Source organism: Budorcas taxicolor, chromosome 22, assembly GCF_023091745.1.
Source record: "Budorcas taxicolor isolate Tak-1 chromosome 22, Takin1.1, whole genome shotgun sequence".
Lineage (NCBI taxonomy): Eukaryota > Metazoa > Chordata > Mammalia > Artiodactyla > Bovidae > Budorcas > Budorcas taxicolor.
In genome coordinates, this window is record NC_068931.1 from 24,062,519 (window position 1) to 24,080,295 (window position 17,777).

Sequence of the window (17,777 nt, forward strand, 5' to 3'; positions counted from 1 at the left end):
AATGAGGATTTGGAAATTAGCAGTTTTCTGAAATAAAACCATAATATGAAACCATAGATACATTTGGATCAAAGGTGAAACCTACTTCCCATGTACCATTTAACCAGCTTATGAGAAATCAAGACACTGTGATGAGTATCCAGAAAAATAAATGATCTTACTTATCTCAAGTGTCCAGGACCTTCTGTTGAAGCAGCAGGTGTTCCCTCCTTTAGCCAAGTTGCTGTTTATGGAGGACATCCACCAAACAAGGTACTTGTAAACATCAAAAGGGGGAAATGCCTGGACTTTTTGTTGTGTTTGGGTTAAAGCTCACCTTTGAACCATCTCTAAATAATTTCCTTAAAAAAAAAAAAAAAAGACACACACACAGATTGTCGGTGGAAATTTTAGCTTAGATAACTAAAAAACAAACTTCCCCATAAATGCAATGGATATATGAAGTATAAATGCTAACTATTGATAAAAACAGATTCAGGGAATCCCTTTGTTCACAGAACTTATCTTCAGCCAATCTTCATCGATTTGTTGTAATAGGACCATCTTTTTTTATTTGTCTGGCTTCAGTTTGGATTGCCTATGCTTTGCAGGATTGCTAAATATATTCACTATCAGCATTACTGATAGGTATAAAAATGGAATATTATTTAATATAGCTGAAAAACATAATAACACTTTAAAATAAAATAGCGGAAAAAAAATCAACCTTTGCTTTGTAAATCCGGGGACCCTCCTCCAGTTGGTGAGAATGTATGTAATTTATTGACTAGCAACTGGAGAAAAGTTTCTGCAGATAAAAAGACTGGGTTCATTGGCCAGTCTAGACTTCCAGATTAGCTGTGACACTGGAGGACTTCAACTTCTGATTTCTGTTTCACTGTGGATAATGACGTGTGCACTGAACTTGATGTAATAAGTTCATGCCAACTGCACCCACTGTCTTCAAAGAAATTCAACGCGACACACTTTCTAAGACTGATGTTCAACTCTATCCTGCAGGAAGAAGTCCAAAACTGTTGTAACAACTATTTTCCCGGTGAGGTTCTTTCTAAATGATATTTAAAAGCTCGTTGAATCACTGGGTAAATCATTTGTTCTCAGATAAGGTCATAATAGATACAAATATGTACCTTAGATCCTAAGAGCAACTGTTACTTCAATAAGGTCACATTAATATATTAAGAATAAATATTTATATGAAAATTGCTTAATATACCTATTATGAGAATAAACAAATTAAAACATAATCAGGTAAGTTTCAAGAAATGTCACCTTAGAGAATGCTTGGTGGTTCAATTTTCTGTGATGAATTTTGGAACAGACGATGCCTGGGCAGTAATGTAATGAAAACAATAAAAGAAAAATTCCACAATGCTAAATAAAATTAAGAAAACATTCTGTATAGAATGAAAAAGGAGTGCCAGTATTATAGTGAAAATAATTTAGTGTCAATTACAAGTATTTATTTCATTGCCTTACTTGAATAAGCTGTATTTTCATTACTATAATCATTTAATCTATGAGAAGGAAGAAGCATGTTTTTATTTTCCTCCAAAAGTAAACATCCTTTTTCGCCATCTGGTGGCTAAAGACCGCATTTTCTGTGTAGATGAAAACAGCTGAACTCAGATTTATCAGCTAATTATGTTTAATACTTTCAGCTTCATCTTACTGTAAAGATATGCATATTTCCTTAACCAATGTAAATACAACTGAGGTGATTTTGTTTTAATGGTTCAGAGCATTTTATTCATATCAATCTATCTGTAATATTTAATGCAAGAGATGAAAACTAACCTGCAATTATTTTAAAAAAGAATTTTGAGAGGTAATTCATTTTGAAAGTTAAATATGGTAGTAACATTTTGTCTAACTTACCTTTCTTTTGGTATAAGGAATTAACAATATTTGTATGAAAACAAGAAGATTCAAATATATTTTTAAATAAGCATAATAGATATGGTTAATTTCAAAGAGGAAACCTTTGTAGTAATAGTTACAACTGTATGTTGAAAATTCACCATACCAATAAGGGTAGAAAATTTAGGAGTATATGGTTTGTTCTGCTTATAAACTTTTTGTTAAGTAAAATGTCCAATGTATTTATTAGTACATTTTATGTGTATATATATTAACCACCTCATTTCATTAAAAATTTAAAATTCATATTAAAAATTAGAAATGACAATAATTGAAGGTTGAATTTCTTTATTTTCTCCCAGAATATTTTAATATTGAAAACCAAATCATTACTTTAGAGAAAGGGAAAAACAGAAACATGGAAAGACAAACATTTCATTTAACTTATGGTATCGTGAGCAGTCACTTTTTTAGGCAACACTTTTTTTTTTTCTTTGTAGAAAAGAAATAAAAAACAAACAGCACCATTAAAGAATGCATGATCCCTGAATTCTAAACAAAACACTGCCTAAGAATTGTTTCAATGCTTGTTGCACTCCGTCACATTTAGTCAGGTATCAAAGCAAGCATAACAGTATTAAATTGTAGCAGTCTTACTGATTCAACTGCTCCCCCTTCTGAGGATTTTACACACCTTTTCTGAGTTTTTCCTGTGGGAATAATATATTCTTTGGTAGAGGGCTGAAGGAGGGTTGGACTTTGCTGTATGCTGATATAAAATGTCTGTGTACGTTCCGGGCCTTTGCCCCCCAATCTGTATTTGTCATGCATGTTATGTTTGGGTTGATTCACATTTTGCTGTTACACTGTAAGAGTAATACCGCCTTTTAAAAAAGGCATTAAATGGCTAATGTCAAACAGATGTAAACATTCAGAATACTGACCAAAGGGAAAAAAAATACACACAAACACACGTTAAAAAAGTGTACTGAAAATATGAGTCAGATTAGGTTTCCATGAAGCCAGGGGGAAAAAATACAGCAGTACAAGAAAAATTATGGCAACCAAGTAAAGCACTTTCTTTGAAACATTCATGAACAGTACAAATACAACAAAGTTTTTTCTACAGTCTAAATTATTCTGCAACTATCAAAGAGAGTACAAAGCGAAATAGTATGTGCTATAAAAAAAAAGCAGCTCCTTTAAATTATAGTAAAAATGCTTTTTGTTCGCTTTACAGTGACAAAGCATGAGGACTGAAGACAAGATTTTTTTTCTATTCAGTGACATTTTGGCTACATCGGCCCCTGACAGTCTGGTGAGTTCCTTTTCTAGGACTCTTCACATTGTTCTCTAGAACATGGACAGTGACTCTGGGCTCTGCGTATTCGGCGGGCTCACTCCCTCCAGGTCGCTAGCCCAGTGCTGGCCTCCACACTACAGAGCAGATACGACCCTTAACTCGGCTTCAGCTTCTGTCACCTGGGATTTGACCAGACCCAGGAGGAACTGGGAAACAAAGGCCACAGTAATTTCCCCTTTAGAAATTGTGCGAGTGTTTGTAAAGGCCATGGGGCTGTAGCATCTTGGATTCTTACTCTTGGCTGTCCTGTGAAGCACCGCACGCACCAGCTTGTGTCTGTTTATTTTGAATGAGTAAGACTCTCCAGCTCTAGAAGTCAACTAAACCTTCCACAGCTCATCCCCAAAACACATACCACCACAAAGTCTTTATAGCAACCAGGCTCAACCTCATAGGTTTGTTTTCAAGTTTTTTCCTTCAAACTAGACCTTAGCAGGGAAATAGTCTATGTAACTATGGTGCTCAGGTCACCAACATTTCTGCTATTCTCACTTTGGGGAAGGAAAAATTTTTTCATTCTGAAAATGACTCTTGCATGAGAACGTTCATATTAACATGCCCATTAACTACCTAAATGTCTTTATACAACTTCAGGCAGATGTATATCATAGAGGAGAGGGATCAGGGAATAGCAGTTTTCTCCCACCCCTGGTTTCAAAAGTGCTACTTAGGGAAATACAACCTTTGTGAAATTAATAATAAAAAAAATTCCATGATAGACGTGCAAGCCATGTTCCTGATATGGATATCACAGTGTCCAATTACCAGGATAACACACACACTAAAATTTGCAAACATGTAGCAAATAATATACTCCATTTGCACACAGGCAGATATCAGTGGAAATCAAGACACTAAGAACTTGCTCACCTAATCCAAATATACTGGCTTTTGTATATATATATTAAATGGCCATTCATAACATATCTGACCTATGTTTTACTTGTGAATTTTTCTTTCCATCTTTCGAGTGCAAAGCTTTAATTCTTCAGTAATATAAACCATATGTGAACACTGGGAATTTAAACAAGGGCAGAGAAAGAGCAAGGGCAGAGAAATATTATGCTCTTTGGAACAGGGTGATAGAATCCACATGTGATCAGCAACTGATTCTCCAAACTTATCATGTGAAAAATCAGAAAAGAGAGAAGGACACTTTTCTTTATTCCCAGTGAGTAACTTGCGGGCAATGTTCCACAATGCTGGAATTGATAACGAGCTCAGTATCATATCAGCCTCAATTGTATCTCATATGCAGAGTGCAAAGGTTTTGTAGACCGGAGTTTCAACAAGGTGTCAGTTACTAGGGTAAATGCTGAATCTGCTGGTGTGGACAGTATCTGACACTGGTAGAGGAGCAACTAAACTTGGGAGGAGGAGGTGGCATGCAAGTGTCTACGTTTCAGGGGTGCCCCTCTGTGAGCATGCCCTTCCGAGCCAACATCAGAGCCAAGCAGACCATGGAGACCCACTGATGAGGATACCACTCAAACCACCTGGTGCAGAGTGAACTAAGGATCCGCTGGAACGAATGCTGCCTTTCTTGGGAAGGGCTGGTTAAGTGCATTGCTAATATTCTCAGCCACTAATTCGGTTAATTTTCATGTGAAAAACAGAAGTGACGGCAACTGAAGCACTGAATCTCAGCCACGGAGGTAGGCCTTATTTGCTTTGATTTCTTCCTAAGTATCTTTCACTATCAGCAATTTGTTAGTAAAAATGACATATCACTTAATAAAATTTGGCAACATCACAGTAATAAACATGGAGGGGGAAAAAATGCCATGGTTGACTACTATCAAAAAAATTGCAAGTTTTTTTTTTATCCTCAGGAATGTAATTTCCACTCATTCCAGTCAATTTTTAAGACGTAATTTAAGGGAATGTCAAAAGTTAACTTTGATTAGGACGATGCCTTGTGAAAACAACTGTCATTCTTACCCTGAATACAGAAGACGCCCCACCCCCCACACCCAGATCTTCTACCGCCACAATCGACCAGTGGGTTAAAGGTACTCCCCATTTTGTGCTCGGTTAATATGAAGTTAAAATGGACATGGTTTTTGTTCTTTCATCTTCCCGCAGTGTGCATGTGCTTTCGAACCTGCTTTAGGAACAGAGCCTGCTGAAACTACAGCTGTCCTCCGGCGCGAGGGTGGCTGAAGTCCATGGAATGCAACTCAAATACTCAATGCCCAGACTCTCAGCTAAACACTGAGAACAGTTGTAAGATGCAGTATCCCTTTTTCAAAAGTAGTTCCACTACCCCAAATGTGAAGAATGCACTGAATTCACCTGAGGGTGGGGGGAAACCAGATCATGGAACACCCACAACAATTCTAAAGGACTAGTTCAGAGTCAAATGCAATTACAGAGATCCTGACTCATGAGGAAAAAACTTGTTTGGAAAAATGTCAACACTTCAGGCTTCTAGAGTCCCTTTGGTCATCAATGACACTTTAAAAAAGAAATGGCCAACCTCTGCAGAGTCAGAAGTCAGAATGCAATGGTGTCATCAATAAAGGGCTATGATTATTTCCCCCCAATCTCAATATCCAGTAACTGTATTAGAGTGAATAGAATGGACCGATATTTACATCATCAACCCATTTAGGTGTGTTTGCATACACAGCATTGTACTTGTTTGCTCTGAATTTTGGGGCATCTTTTTTCATACTTGCTCTTAGAAGCCAGCCACACACAAAGCTCTGAAATCCTCTGGGCCTCTTACAGTCTCAGGTGTCAAGAGGCTTGAATCAGACTGCTGGGCAAGAGGCCCACACTGCAATTTCAGGTAGAAAAGACATTTCACTATGATGTGTGTACCATGTCCAAGGCAGATCCAGGTAATCTGCCCATCTCCGAAAAGAGTCAAAAGGGAGGAAAGAGAGTAAGGACAGTGGAGTTCATTAAAGGTATACCTCCTTTAATATCTCTTGTGATATGAGTAAATACAAGGAATCATACACTTAAATCAGATTCCCTTTGCCAAACAGAATGTCATCACTTATGGTGAAGGCAGATCCAAAGCAGTCAACTGTGGGAACCCTCACTGGAATGGTTTACCTGTAGAAGAATGCATCACCGCCTCAAAATTGCTTTTACCAATCTCTTTCTACATCTCCATTTCTGGTTACCATGAAGTAATTAAATTGTCCTTTTCCTTGCTACACCTGGATTTTTTTCTTTTTTTTAAGCAACAAATTGGGAGGGAGTGACCTGTATACACACGTGTAGAAATTTTCCAGGAGTTGCAAATAGCAACTGAATATGCAAAAGACATGCTGCTGAGCCCCTTGGCTGGGATGCGATCTCGCCTCTCCCAGAAACGCCAGAAAACAATATGAGATACAGAAAAGAGCCTCTGTTCCAAACTAAAATAAATTAGCATGGGATAGACCCCAGAGTGATTCAATGTGTTGTTGATGATGCCGTTTGGCTTTTCCGTAGAGGAAAAGGGATACTGCACCTTTCACTCGGCTTTTATCGCACAACCAGGCAAGCGACACAGAGTTTAGAAGGCCCTATGCAGTCGTCGTGGCAGAAGGCCCCGCAGCCTTTGCACACAATCATGGCTTTCAGCCGGCAAGAGCATTTCAGTTCCAATTCGTCCGCGTTGCTGCTGTCGGCAAAGTTCTGAACAGGCATCTGGGCGTTTTGAGCGGGCAGGCCCGTGGTGGGACTGGAGCCACTTCCCAAAACCCCAATGGACTTTTCAATGGCAGACGTGGCCCTTCTGAAGCTTGTGCTCCCGAAGTGGATGGTTGGATAGTTTCCACAGAGCTGCTGTTGTTGCTGCACCTGCATTTTCTGAGCAGCTAATTGGGTAAAAGGCTTTTGCGGCTCGGAAAGCAAATAGGAAGAGAAATCGGCATTTTTCAGCGCAAAGGCCTTCAACTGTTCTTTCATCTCATTCTGGTCGTAGGAAACTTGTTTCATGCCCAGTTCGCAGCTGCTGTTCAAACCTTCCTCAAAAGAAAGAGGTTCCGATTTTATATTGCTACATATGCCCGTGGACTGTGGCCAACTGAGTCTCTTAGTGGTTTCCATGGTAACCGGCGGTTGTTTTTGCTCGGGTGGGACTTCTGGGTTAGGATGAGGTGGAGGTAGCGGAGGTGGCGGTGGGGGGGGCGGCGGGGGCAGAGCCAAGGGGGGAGGGGGCGGGGGTGGAGGCGGCGGGAGATGCACCAGGGCCTTGTGCGGCATTCCGTGCGGGGTCCCCCCGACGTCATCACCTTCTTTAATGGGCACGTTGGGGGGTGCCATGTTGGCTAACCTCAGCTGGTGAGGCGCCGAGGAAAGGCCAACCTCCCCCAGTCCCTTCTGTTCAAGGTGCCTGTTGAAGGCGAACGCATTACAGCCTGCTGAGGTCTTGGCAGAGGCCGGTAACAGAGCTGCTGGAGGAAGGGGGCCCCTGGGTGTCAGAGGCATTTGGTAAAACTGCTGTCTGTGCGAGGTCCCGGGGTCGGGATGGAAGCCCCCATTCTTGTCGACATGAAACAGGGTCTGCTGGAAGCTACACGAGGGGAGCAGCCGCTTCTGCTGTTTGACCTCAGGGCTGTGAGCAATCCTGCTCTGCGCAGGGTGCTTGTTCAGCCATTCCTGCTTCAGAGGTTGGCTGTGTGCCAGCGGACTCAGGCCGGAGCCGAGGACACAGGGCACCCCTTTCACGTCGGGGTCCGCCAGCAGTTTCCCCGGCTCACATTTCACTTGCGTGTGCTCCCCCACGGTCCTAGCCACCCTCTTCTTGGGGTGGTTCTCTCGCTTCCTCATTTGGAGCGGTGCCAGGGCTCCGGCCAAGTAGCCCTTCCCATCTGGATTGGGCGAGCTGAGGGGCATTTCAACCACGTTCCTCTCTGGGGCTGCTTTACCCGCTGAGGTAGTCGGAAGAGGCAGGGGGAGCCTGTTGATCTCCAGCTTGGCTCCCAATCTGGGCTGCGGCAACACTTTCTCCAGAGGCAGGTTGCCCTGGAGTAACTGTGTGACCAGGGGGTTGTTGGCCTCCACCGACGACAGGCGGCAGCTGGAGCTCCCAGCGCTGGGCACCCGCTTCAGGTTGTCTGTGGCCAAAGAGACGGCCTCCTCCAGGGGCCCGGAGGCGGGGGCCTTCACGGTCTGCGGCGGCTGCGCACTCGGGGCTGCCTCGGCGGCCGGAGCAGGCAGCTCGGAGCTGGGGAAGTCTTCGGTGTCCATCCTGAAGCCCTTGTCCACGTCGTGAGATTCGGACTTCACGGGGAGCGTGACGCTTGTGATGAGATTCCGGGGCTGAAGTTCCGCCACGTGCGAGTAGCTGGCATGCTCGGTCTTGATGGACTTGGGACAGCTCTGCTCCAGATAGTCCTTCTGTTTGCTGGAAGCCAGATGGCTGGGCGGAGGCTGGCCCGTGCTCCGCATCCCGTCCTCACTCCAGCAGATCCGACTGCCTGGGTTGTATGGATGGCTACAGGTGGTGTCAGCTTCACTCTTGAACGCGGCTGAGCCATGCGCCTGCTCGGCAAAGCTGTGACTTGGGGGATTTCCCTCTTTTAATTTATCGGGAACAACCAGGAGTCCTTCACGAAGACCCGGACAAGTGGCCTTCATCGTCTGACTGTCTTGCTCGGCCGCGGAAGCCGCGATGAAACTGGAACCGTGATCTCCGCCTTCAAGGGCCACTGGCTCAGGCCTGCTGATGACAGACACCTGCGGGAAGGCCACGGGTGCCCCGGTTGCCTCCGTCCTCCCGGGCCGGGTCTGGAGCTCCAAGCCAGCTTCTGCGCTCTCTAGGGAAACCGTCAGAGACAGGGTGGAGGTCAGCGTGGTGCTGTGGTCCACGATGACCTTACACGGGATCGATCGGTTTATGGCTGCTGGTGTGAAGCCACCCGGGGTTGACTGAGGTTTCCCAGAAGGGTCTCCCCTGTTCCGAGTCCCTGAAGTCTTTTCCAGGCTTTCAGCACTTAACTTGGGAGGGCTATCATAAGAGCTGATGGTCAGCATGCTTCCAGAAAACACTGCCACGGGTGGGCGTGCCACCAGGGTGTCGGTGACTGAAACAGGGTCCCTACAGCCGAGGGAGGCTCTCACAGTGCTGCCCATGGGCACGGCGGCCGGTTCTTCGCTCCTAGGCATGGCTATCTTCTCAGAAGGGTATCTGTTGTTCATTCCCGTTGGGGGCATCAAAACAGAGCTAGTGGGGAGATGGTTGGGCAAGTTGCTTCCAATCGAGGGAGCTGGCACGGAGGTGTACTGAGCAGAGCTGAGGCTGCCAGCACTGCTGCTGGGTACCAGTGCCAGCTGGTCATTGCCGGGGCTGGCCGAGCCTGAGCCCTCTGAGGGGGCGGGGAGAGGTGTGCTCTCCATACATTTTGGTATAATGGCTATGCATGGGGTGTCCGTTCCCTGGATGGTTTTTAACATGCTTATGTTACAAGCAGAAATTGTAGCGTTTGCACTGTCAACAGACATTAGGATGGAGGATTTATCAACAGGACTCACAAAGGGATGCTCTTTAATGGCTCCCGACAGAGCGGTGCTGCAGACAGACGCGGGGACGGGGTTTTTATTAAAAAGCATGGGCACACTGCTATTTTCAGAAGAGGTAGATGAAACCATTTTCTCAGGTAAGTGTGACACAGGTGTGTTTTCGTCAGAACTATGCACAGATAAGTCTGTGGCGGTTTCTGGAAGTTTCGTCGGGTTGAGAGGCTGCTGTAGAACCGTGACGGTGTCCCGGAGGTGCGCAGCCTTGTTGCTGGGAGATCGGCAGTTCGGGTTGACAATGATGACGCCAGGCGAGCCTTCAATTTTTGTTTCAGGGGCAGGAGAGACGACGTCTAAGCTTGGAGGCCCTTCCTTTGGGCCGAGCAGGGGAGGCCCCCGGGGCTCTTTCGGGTTCTGGAAGAGGTGGGCTCGTGCTTGATGCTTAGCAAAGAGTTTGGCCTTCGTCTGCTCTTTGATGTGCGCCAGGGTCCGGGCCTTCCCGCCCTCTCCGGGGCTCCCCATGGCACCTGAGACGATGCTGGCCGCAGCTGCCACAGCTGCGGCTGCCGCCGCCTCGCGCTGGGCCCTGGCTTGCTGCGCTCGGGCCTTGATGTCTGCCAGGGTCCGGGCTCCCGTGTTCCTCCCGCTACTGACCGAGGTGCTGGAAGACGCACGAGCCTCTGGTTTGGAGACGGGTTGGCTCTTGATGATAAAGGGTGGCCCGATTTTGGAAAGCTGGATCTACAGGAAGGAGGCGGGGGGCGGGGGGTGGGGTGGGGCGGGGCAGAAATGAAAAGATAAAGCGTAAGGAGCACCGAAGAGGCGCATGTGCACATGATTCCAGAGGAGCATATGAACTCAAGGGCAGGGAATAACCACGTTTTCTAAGGGCCAACCCCTAAATCCAGGAATGGGCTTTTGGGGGTAAAAAAAAAACCAACAATAAACGCAGCACGAATGTGAAAATTAAAAAAATTTAACCTCTGTTTTAATCTACAAAACATCAAACAGTGATTTCATTTGGCATGGAAATGAAACATATTAAATGAAACATATATGAATGGAAAGGAAGCCCAAGTGAGAGGAACCCTCTTCAAATGAGGTGAACTAAAAATAGTTAAGCTTTCGACTTATCTTCCTGGCTGGCATGAAAAAGCAGGACCTTGACTCTGTTTGAATTTACTGGTCTTAATTGGACATAAAGGAGAAAGCCCCAAGGAAGGCTCAAGACTAGAATTCTCAGCTGTGATCCCAGGCTGTGTACTTTAGTTTCTCCAACAACCTCCCAAGTCGAAGGCTGGAGGTTTTATGTGGTCCCATATCACCTAGCATGCTGCCTTATACATATAATAAGCACACAATACAAGTTTGTAAATTCAGTTGTAAAATGAGCCTGGCTATTTCCGGTCTATTTCCTTCACAGAGCTGTTATAAAGAGGGAATGAGACTGTTTTTGTGAGAGTGCTCTGCCTTCCAAAGGGATTTTGTTATTAGCAGTATGTTATATTGAAAGCAAGGGCAACTTTAGTTTTCTGCCTCCAGAATAACATGGGTTGGGCAGTTTATTTTGGAAATCCACAGTGTGCTGAATTTCATACATGTTCACACTGTTCACTTACTCATTCTAACTGAGAAACGCATATGTGTGTGCTCAATTGCTAAGTCATGTCTGACTCTTTGCAACCCTACGGAATGTAGCCTGCCAGGATCCTCTCTGTCCATGGGATTTTCTAGGCAAGAATACTGGAGTGGGCTGCCATTTCCTCCTCCAAGGGATCTTCCCAATCCAGGGCTCAAACTTGCATCTCCTGCTTGGCAGGCGGATTCTTTACCATTGAGCCACCAAGGAAGCCCAAGAGATGCACAGTTGTCACCGAATTCATGAAGCCTAAGGCCTAACAACCAATATCCCAAAGCAATGGCCTGTGATATGCTAGCCACTGAGAATGTTCAGAGTCACAGATTTGTGGAGCTGGAAGGGATCTAGTTAAAGCCCTTAAGGTACAGTTGCAAACACTGAGCCTCTGGAGATAGGCTGCTCTGGGGTCGTCTAACCAGAGCACGATGGAGACTTTCAGCTCCCTGTTCTCTCCTGTTGACATGTACTATGCTTCCTTTTATTCTGTCCTCTAGAAAAAAGATTCTTCCTAAAAAACTTACATCTCTCTTCTTAACATTTGTGCACTTACATATGTTGACATTATAAACACGTGACACATATTACAAGATCATTTCAACTTGAAATTATCCTTTAGAACACTGGAAGGTGGAATTATTTTCCTGAGCTCTCATTTCTCATTTTCAAACATGTGCTGGTTCTCTTCTAATCCAAAGCCTCCAAAGAAAGATAAATTTAGAAAAGGATTTCAGCTTTTCCTTTTAAGTACTTCCCTTCATTTAAAAAATCAGAAACATAAAGCCTAACAACAAATTTATTTTATCTAACTAATCCACATATGTTTACATAAAGGTATATATCACTTTGAAAAACAGCTTTTGACAAAAAAACAGGATACTTCAATGTATTATATACTTGTATATTTGTCTATACTTAAACATATTATACTTAAAAGTATTTCCTAGGGGAAGCATGCTTATTATATTTGTCTTTTCATTGCTTCATAAATTAAAATGCATAGCAGGGTTTTAATGGGAGCTTAATGTTCATCTTTTATATCTCTAGAATCTTATTTAATAGGGAATGATTCATTACACAGAATAACTACAATCACACCCTTTAAAGTCAACCTTAGGGAGATTAAGAGTCCCTATTACAAGTAGATGTCAGAGCAGAATAAAATAAAAAGACATGAAGAAAAACAAAGGCTGAGTTTGTTTATAATTCTTTGAATCAATCTTAATTTTCAGTTCACTTAGGCAGATTCAATTATATAAAAGGTTGGTATTCTGAGAGTTAAAATCTACCTGAGAATCAAAATAAAAAGTATAATTAGGAATGTTTGCCTACAGGCTTTATTATTTTGTGAAGTCAAATACTTCTTAACTATCTTGGAAATAAAATAGTAGCATTTGTATACATGTATATCTGTGGCATTTTCCTCTGGGTTTGCAAAGCAATTTCATTTATTTATTCAAGAAGTATTTAATGAAGGTCTTTCAGAAGCCGGGCCCTCTCTGCTGGGCAGTGTGGTGTGTGGGGAGTTCAATGTTTGTTGGCAAATGAATGAAGGGATAATACGTACTTTCATTTCTTGAGTGCATGCCTCTGACTTGATCACTACTGTCTCTAGTTCTGATAACTTTTATAGAATGCTGAATTAACCTTCAAATTTATGTAGATCTCTGTCCTACATCTTGGAGTCCCCCAAAGGCCATGTATCTGAGTGGCCTGTGGGCTCCTCCAGGCCCAGTTCTCCCTCTTCATTTTTTTTTCCCCTTAAATGCCCAGGTCTAAATATATACATGTATCTAAACTTACTGTATGAACTCAATGCAGTCTGAAAAAGAATCACTTAGTATCAGACTGGTGCTGGGAGTATTGGATTATAAACTGTGACATTTATTTTTGAAAAATGAAATATCTGAATAGGAAAAGCCTATCTATGGAATTTTTCATTAAAAAAAAATACCATACCTTGAGAGGTGGGACCCTTGGCTCCTCTCTTGGGGGTGGCTCTTTCTCAGGTGGGCTGCTGGACGAGATGTTCCGTCCAGCAGATGACTGGTCATCGTCTATCCTAGCCCTCTTCTCCTTACAAATCCCGAAACCGTGATGCTCTGCAGTTTTCCTCTTTGATATTTCAGATTCTCTGCTTTCATTTCTTACCCCATCTGGGGACTTGGAGGGCTCTGACAACTTGGAAGAATGTGAGTTCTCCAGCCGATTCTGTGAGCTCCCCTGCTTATGCATTTTATTTCTAGAGCCTTCTGAAAATGAAGCCTTATCTACTGACGAGACGTATTGTTTGTCCTGTAGTTTAGCTGATAGGACCTCATTTCCCTTACTCTCTGTCTCTTCAGAAAAGATGGGTAAGTCCAATGATGAAGACATCCCTTTCTTTTCTGCTCTTTGCAGGACATTATGATTTTTCACTTTGATCATTTCTGTAGAAGGAAGTTCTGGAATTGAAGTAGGATAAGATTTCTCAGTTTCAACGTGTGATTTACAAGGCTGCTGATTCAGGGTGTTACTGTGTAATTCTTCTGATGAATACGCTTCAGGAGCAATTGAAGAAGAAGCCATTTTGATGGGTTCAGGAGCATTTGATAGAATCTTCTGTTGAGAGGTAACACCCTCCCCCAAGGGCTTGGCAGGAGCAGAACCTTCATCTTTCTGCGGGGAGGGTGGTTCTTCGGATACGGAAGTGGACTTCCTTTGTTGATGCACCATTCTTTCATTCATGGAAGAACTGGAAACTGGAGATGTTTCTGAAGGAAGTGGCAAACTGGATATAAAAGTGGTCTCAGGTGTGAGAAGCATGGAAGACACTGAAGAAGTTTCTGATGTCAAAGGTAAATCAGACATGGGTGAAGTTTCTGATGTTAAAGGTAAATTTGATACTGGGGATGCTTCCGATGTCAAAGGTAAATTGGACATCAAAGATGCTTCTGATGTCTCAGGTGAGGTGGATATTGGAGAGATTTCTGACAGCAAAGATGCATGAAGGTTTTCATCAGTGGCATTTCTCTGATTGTATTTGTCCACATTTTCAGTGCTAGACACCTCAGAGCAAAACGTTGTCTCAAGGGAGGTTGGAGTACACGACTCTTCTGAAGTGGATTGGTTTTCCCCTGCTGGGGATGTCAGACTGGTACAGGCTCCCTCTGGGCTCTCAGAAGAGAAGGATGTTTCAGAGACACAGGCATTTTCAGAAAGCTGCTCATCAGGCTCGCTCTGCAACTCCATATCCACGGCAATTCCTTCACTTGGAAATCGGCCTTCTAGGGACGATGACCCCGTTTTAATTTTTGGAGTGTTGGTCTCTAGTGCAGTTTCTGGCTCCTTATGTTCTGTGTCACTAACATGAGTCACGGATAAAGTGGAAGGAACAAGGGAGTCACAGACTTCCAGCTGATCAATGACAACCGACATCTCTTCCTGGGAAGATTCTGATTTCTCTTCCACGTTAACTTCGATAGGAGGCAAAGTTTCCAAAACATCATTCATCATAACACAAGATTCCACATGATCTTCAGGAGGTGCTAATTGTGGCTCTTCATGAGAGGTGACTGGACTTTCCGACTCTTCAGAAAATTCAGGTATTGTCTTGTGATTCTCATCCTGGCACTCACAGATGCTGGTCTCGACCTCTTCTGCAATTTCCTCCTGAATCACGGATTCTTCAGGGATCAAGATGTCCTCTGATTCTGACTCTGTCATTACATCTTTACCTACATCTACCACAGGACAAAGAGTAGCACAGAATTCGGGCTCTGGAGAAATTGGGCTTTTCATGCTTTTTGGCTGTTGTTCTTTCAAAGGAGTCTGTGCAGAAATACTGGGAAGGCCAGGGGTCCCACATGAAGAACTACTTTCAGCTCCATCAATGTTTGGTCCAGATGTGAGCTTTACAGAGTCCTCTCTTGACATGCCCAACCTGAACAGAAATTAGAAATACTAAATTATTGTTCAACCACAAAACATGACAGGTACAACTTGGATCTCTCACCAAATATAGCATTCATAGAAGTAAATGCATCAAATTAATTTTATTATTACTAAGTAGCATGCTTAGCCTATGTAAACTAGTTTATGATGGCTTAGGTTTTCTACTCCTTTTATGTGCTCAGTTGCTCAGTTGTGTCCAACTCTTTGCAACCCCATGGACTGCAGCCCACCAGGCTCCTCTGTCTGTGGTATTCTTCAAGCAAGAATACCGGAGTGGGTTGTCATTTCCTTTCTGACCCAGGGATCAAACCTGCATCTCCTGCACTGGCAGGCAATTCTTTACCATTGAACCATGTGGGAAGACTGCTTTTATAATCGTAACTAAAATAAACTCTGCATGCATGCTCACTCAGTCATGTCTGACTCTTTGCAACTCCATGGACTTCAGCCTGCCAGGCTCCTCTGTCTATGGGATTCTCCAGGTAAGAATACTGGAGTGGGTTGCCATTTCCTCCTCTAGGAGATTTTCCTGACCCAGGGATTGAATTCGTGTCTCCTAAGGCTCCTGTTTTGACAGGCAGATTCTTTACCACTGAGCCACCTGGGAAGCCCCAAAATAAACTTTTGGTTTTAAAAAAAGTATTGATTTTTATTCTATAAGTAAGGAAATATCAACCTTACCAAGTATTAGTAATAATAAAATTGCATACTACAAAAGATTAAAAAAATATGGGCTGAAAGGCGAAAGAATATAAAAAAATCTAAACTTTTATACTCAGAAAGTAGAAATATATTCTTATAGTAGAAAATCTCATAGTCCTCAAAAGATGCAACATAACCAAGTAAGTAATTAAGATAAATGGAAGATGGGTACACTGTAAAATTCTATAACTGAAATGACTTCCAAAGATTAAGTTCTCTTAACCCAATGTAAAAGATGCCCATCACCTTATTTAAGTATCTAAATGTCTAACCTAAGATATGATGGAAATTTCATTAAAGAATAATAAATATGGTTGGGGTCATCAAAGTTGGTTCCACTAGATTACATCTGTGTGAGGCAAGATATTTCAGTTCTTTCATGTAGATCTCTTACAGTAAAAATATTCCATAAAAAGATAGTATAGAATATCAAGAAATAGCCTAGGCCATAAGACAAAGTTCATCAGAATTATGATTGATAATATTGTAAATCACTATTTCCTATCATACTAAGTTACAATGTTAGCATCAGATGGTAGGGAAATATGCTGTTCTAAATGAAGTTAAATTAGAGTGCAGGCAATTACAAGGATGAGCAGGAGGGAGAATATTCCCAGAGGAAGAAACATATTTGAGTGAGGAAATAGAGCTGTAACAGGAAAATACCTCAGTGAAATCTTCTTCAACCTTTTACTTAAATCCTCAAAATAAAAAGAAAGTAAGAAAGAATGTGCTTTTTGGGTATTTGATCATTGCCTTCTTCACTAAATTTCAGAAAGCTGAAAAAGAAAGATAGAGGATACTTCCTTCATAATCAGTCTCTCTCCTTTCAACTTTCCCTAAGATGGGTTCAAATTAAACCACAGTTTATATTATGCTAAGAAGGAAAGAATAATATAACTACATAACAGATGAATTTAGAACAGAAAAATCAGCTGGATACAAGGTCTCCTGCGGCCAGATCAAGTAAAGATATCACTGATACTAGATTAGATAGAGAATACACAAAACCTACCCACCGGCAGCCAAATTTCAGCTAGATGAGTCACAAGGATATCATTAAATATATACTATAATTTTGGGTTAGCATATTCATAATATCTACACAAGTAATTAAAACAAATTTAAGACAGTATTCTATCCAAAATCCTCAAGGAAATCAACCCTGAATATTCACTGGAAGGACTGATGCTGAAGCTGAAGCTCAAATATTTTGGCTACCTGATGTGAAGAGCTAACTCATTGGAAAAGAACTTGATGCTAGGAAAAACTGAGGGCAAAAGAAGAAAGGGATGGCAGAGGATGAGATGGTTGGATGGCATCACTAACTCAATGGACACAATTTTGAGCAAACTCCAGCAAATGCTGAAGGACAGGGAAGCATGGCGTGCTGCAGTCCACGAGGTCGCAAAGAGTCAGACGTGACTTAGTGACTGAACAACAACCCTGGATTAAAGGCAGAGTAAGCCAGTAAGAACCAAAATAAAGATCTCAAAGAGCAGAAAACTAAATCAGACAGATCTTAACTAAAGGGGAGCTTCAGTGGTAACATTCTTGGGAGAACTCAGAGCAGTGAGAAGGCACATGGTGTCAGCCAACAGAAAATTATCTGATGGGAGGAAAATATCCCTCCTGTATTGAGGGAATATAGGTAATCTGTAAGAAAATTAGAAGGGCAGTCAATGAAATGTCCAAAATGCATCAGTCATCCAGTATGTAATCAAAGATCAGAAAAGATAGGCAAGAAGTCCAGGGAGGTAATGGGACAGAAACTCTATGGATAAACTACAGCAAGGAAAGGGTCAATTAAATCAAAGAACT

General features: G+C 42.7%; 1 protein-coding gene across 1 annotated transcript in view; it reads right to left on the reverse strand.

Moving 5' to 3' along the window:
- Positions 1-6,706: 6,706 nt before the first annotated feature.
- ASXL3 (ASXL transcriptional regulator 3) overlaps positions 6,707-17,777 on the reverse strand; it is a 194,157-nt gene continuing 183,086 nt past the window's right edge. Inside the window, exons 12-13 of the mRNA XM_052660207.1 lie at positions 13,281-15,243; positions 6,707-10,426 (exon numbers count right to left, since the gene is read on the reverse strand). Coding sequence (XP_052516167.1) covers positions 6,707-10,426; positions 13,281-15,243 — 5,683 coding nt within the window. The remainder of the gene's footprint in view (positions 10,427-13,280; positions 15,244-17,777) is intronic.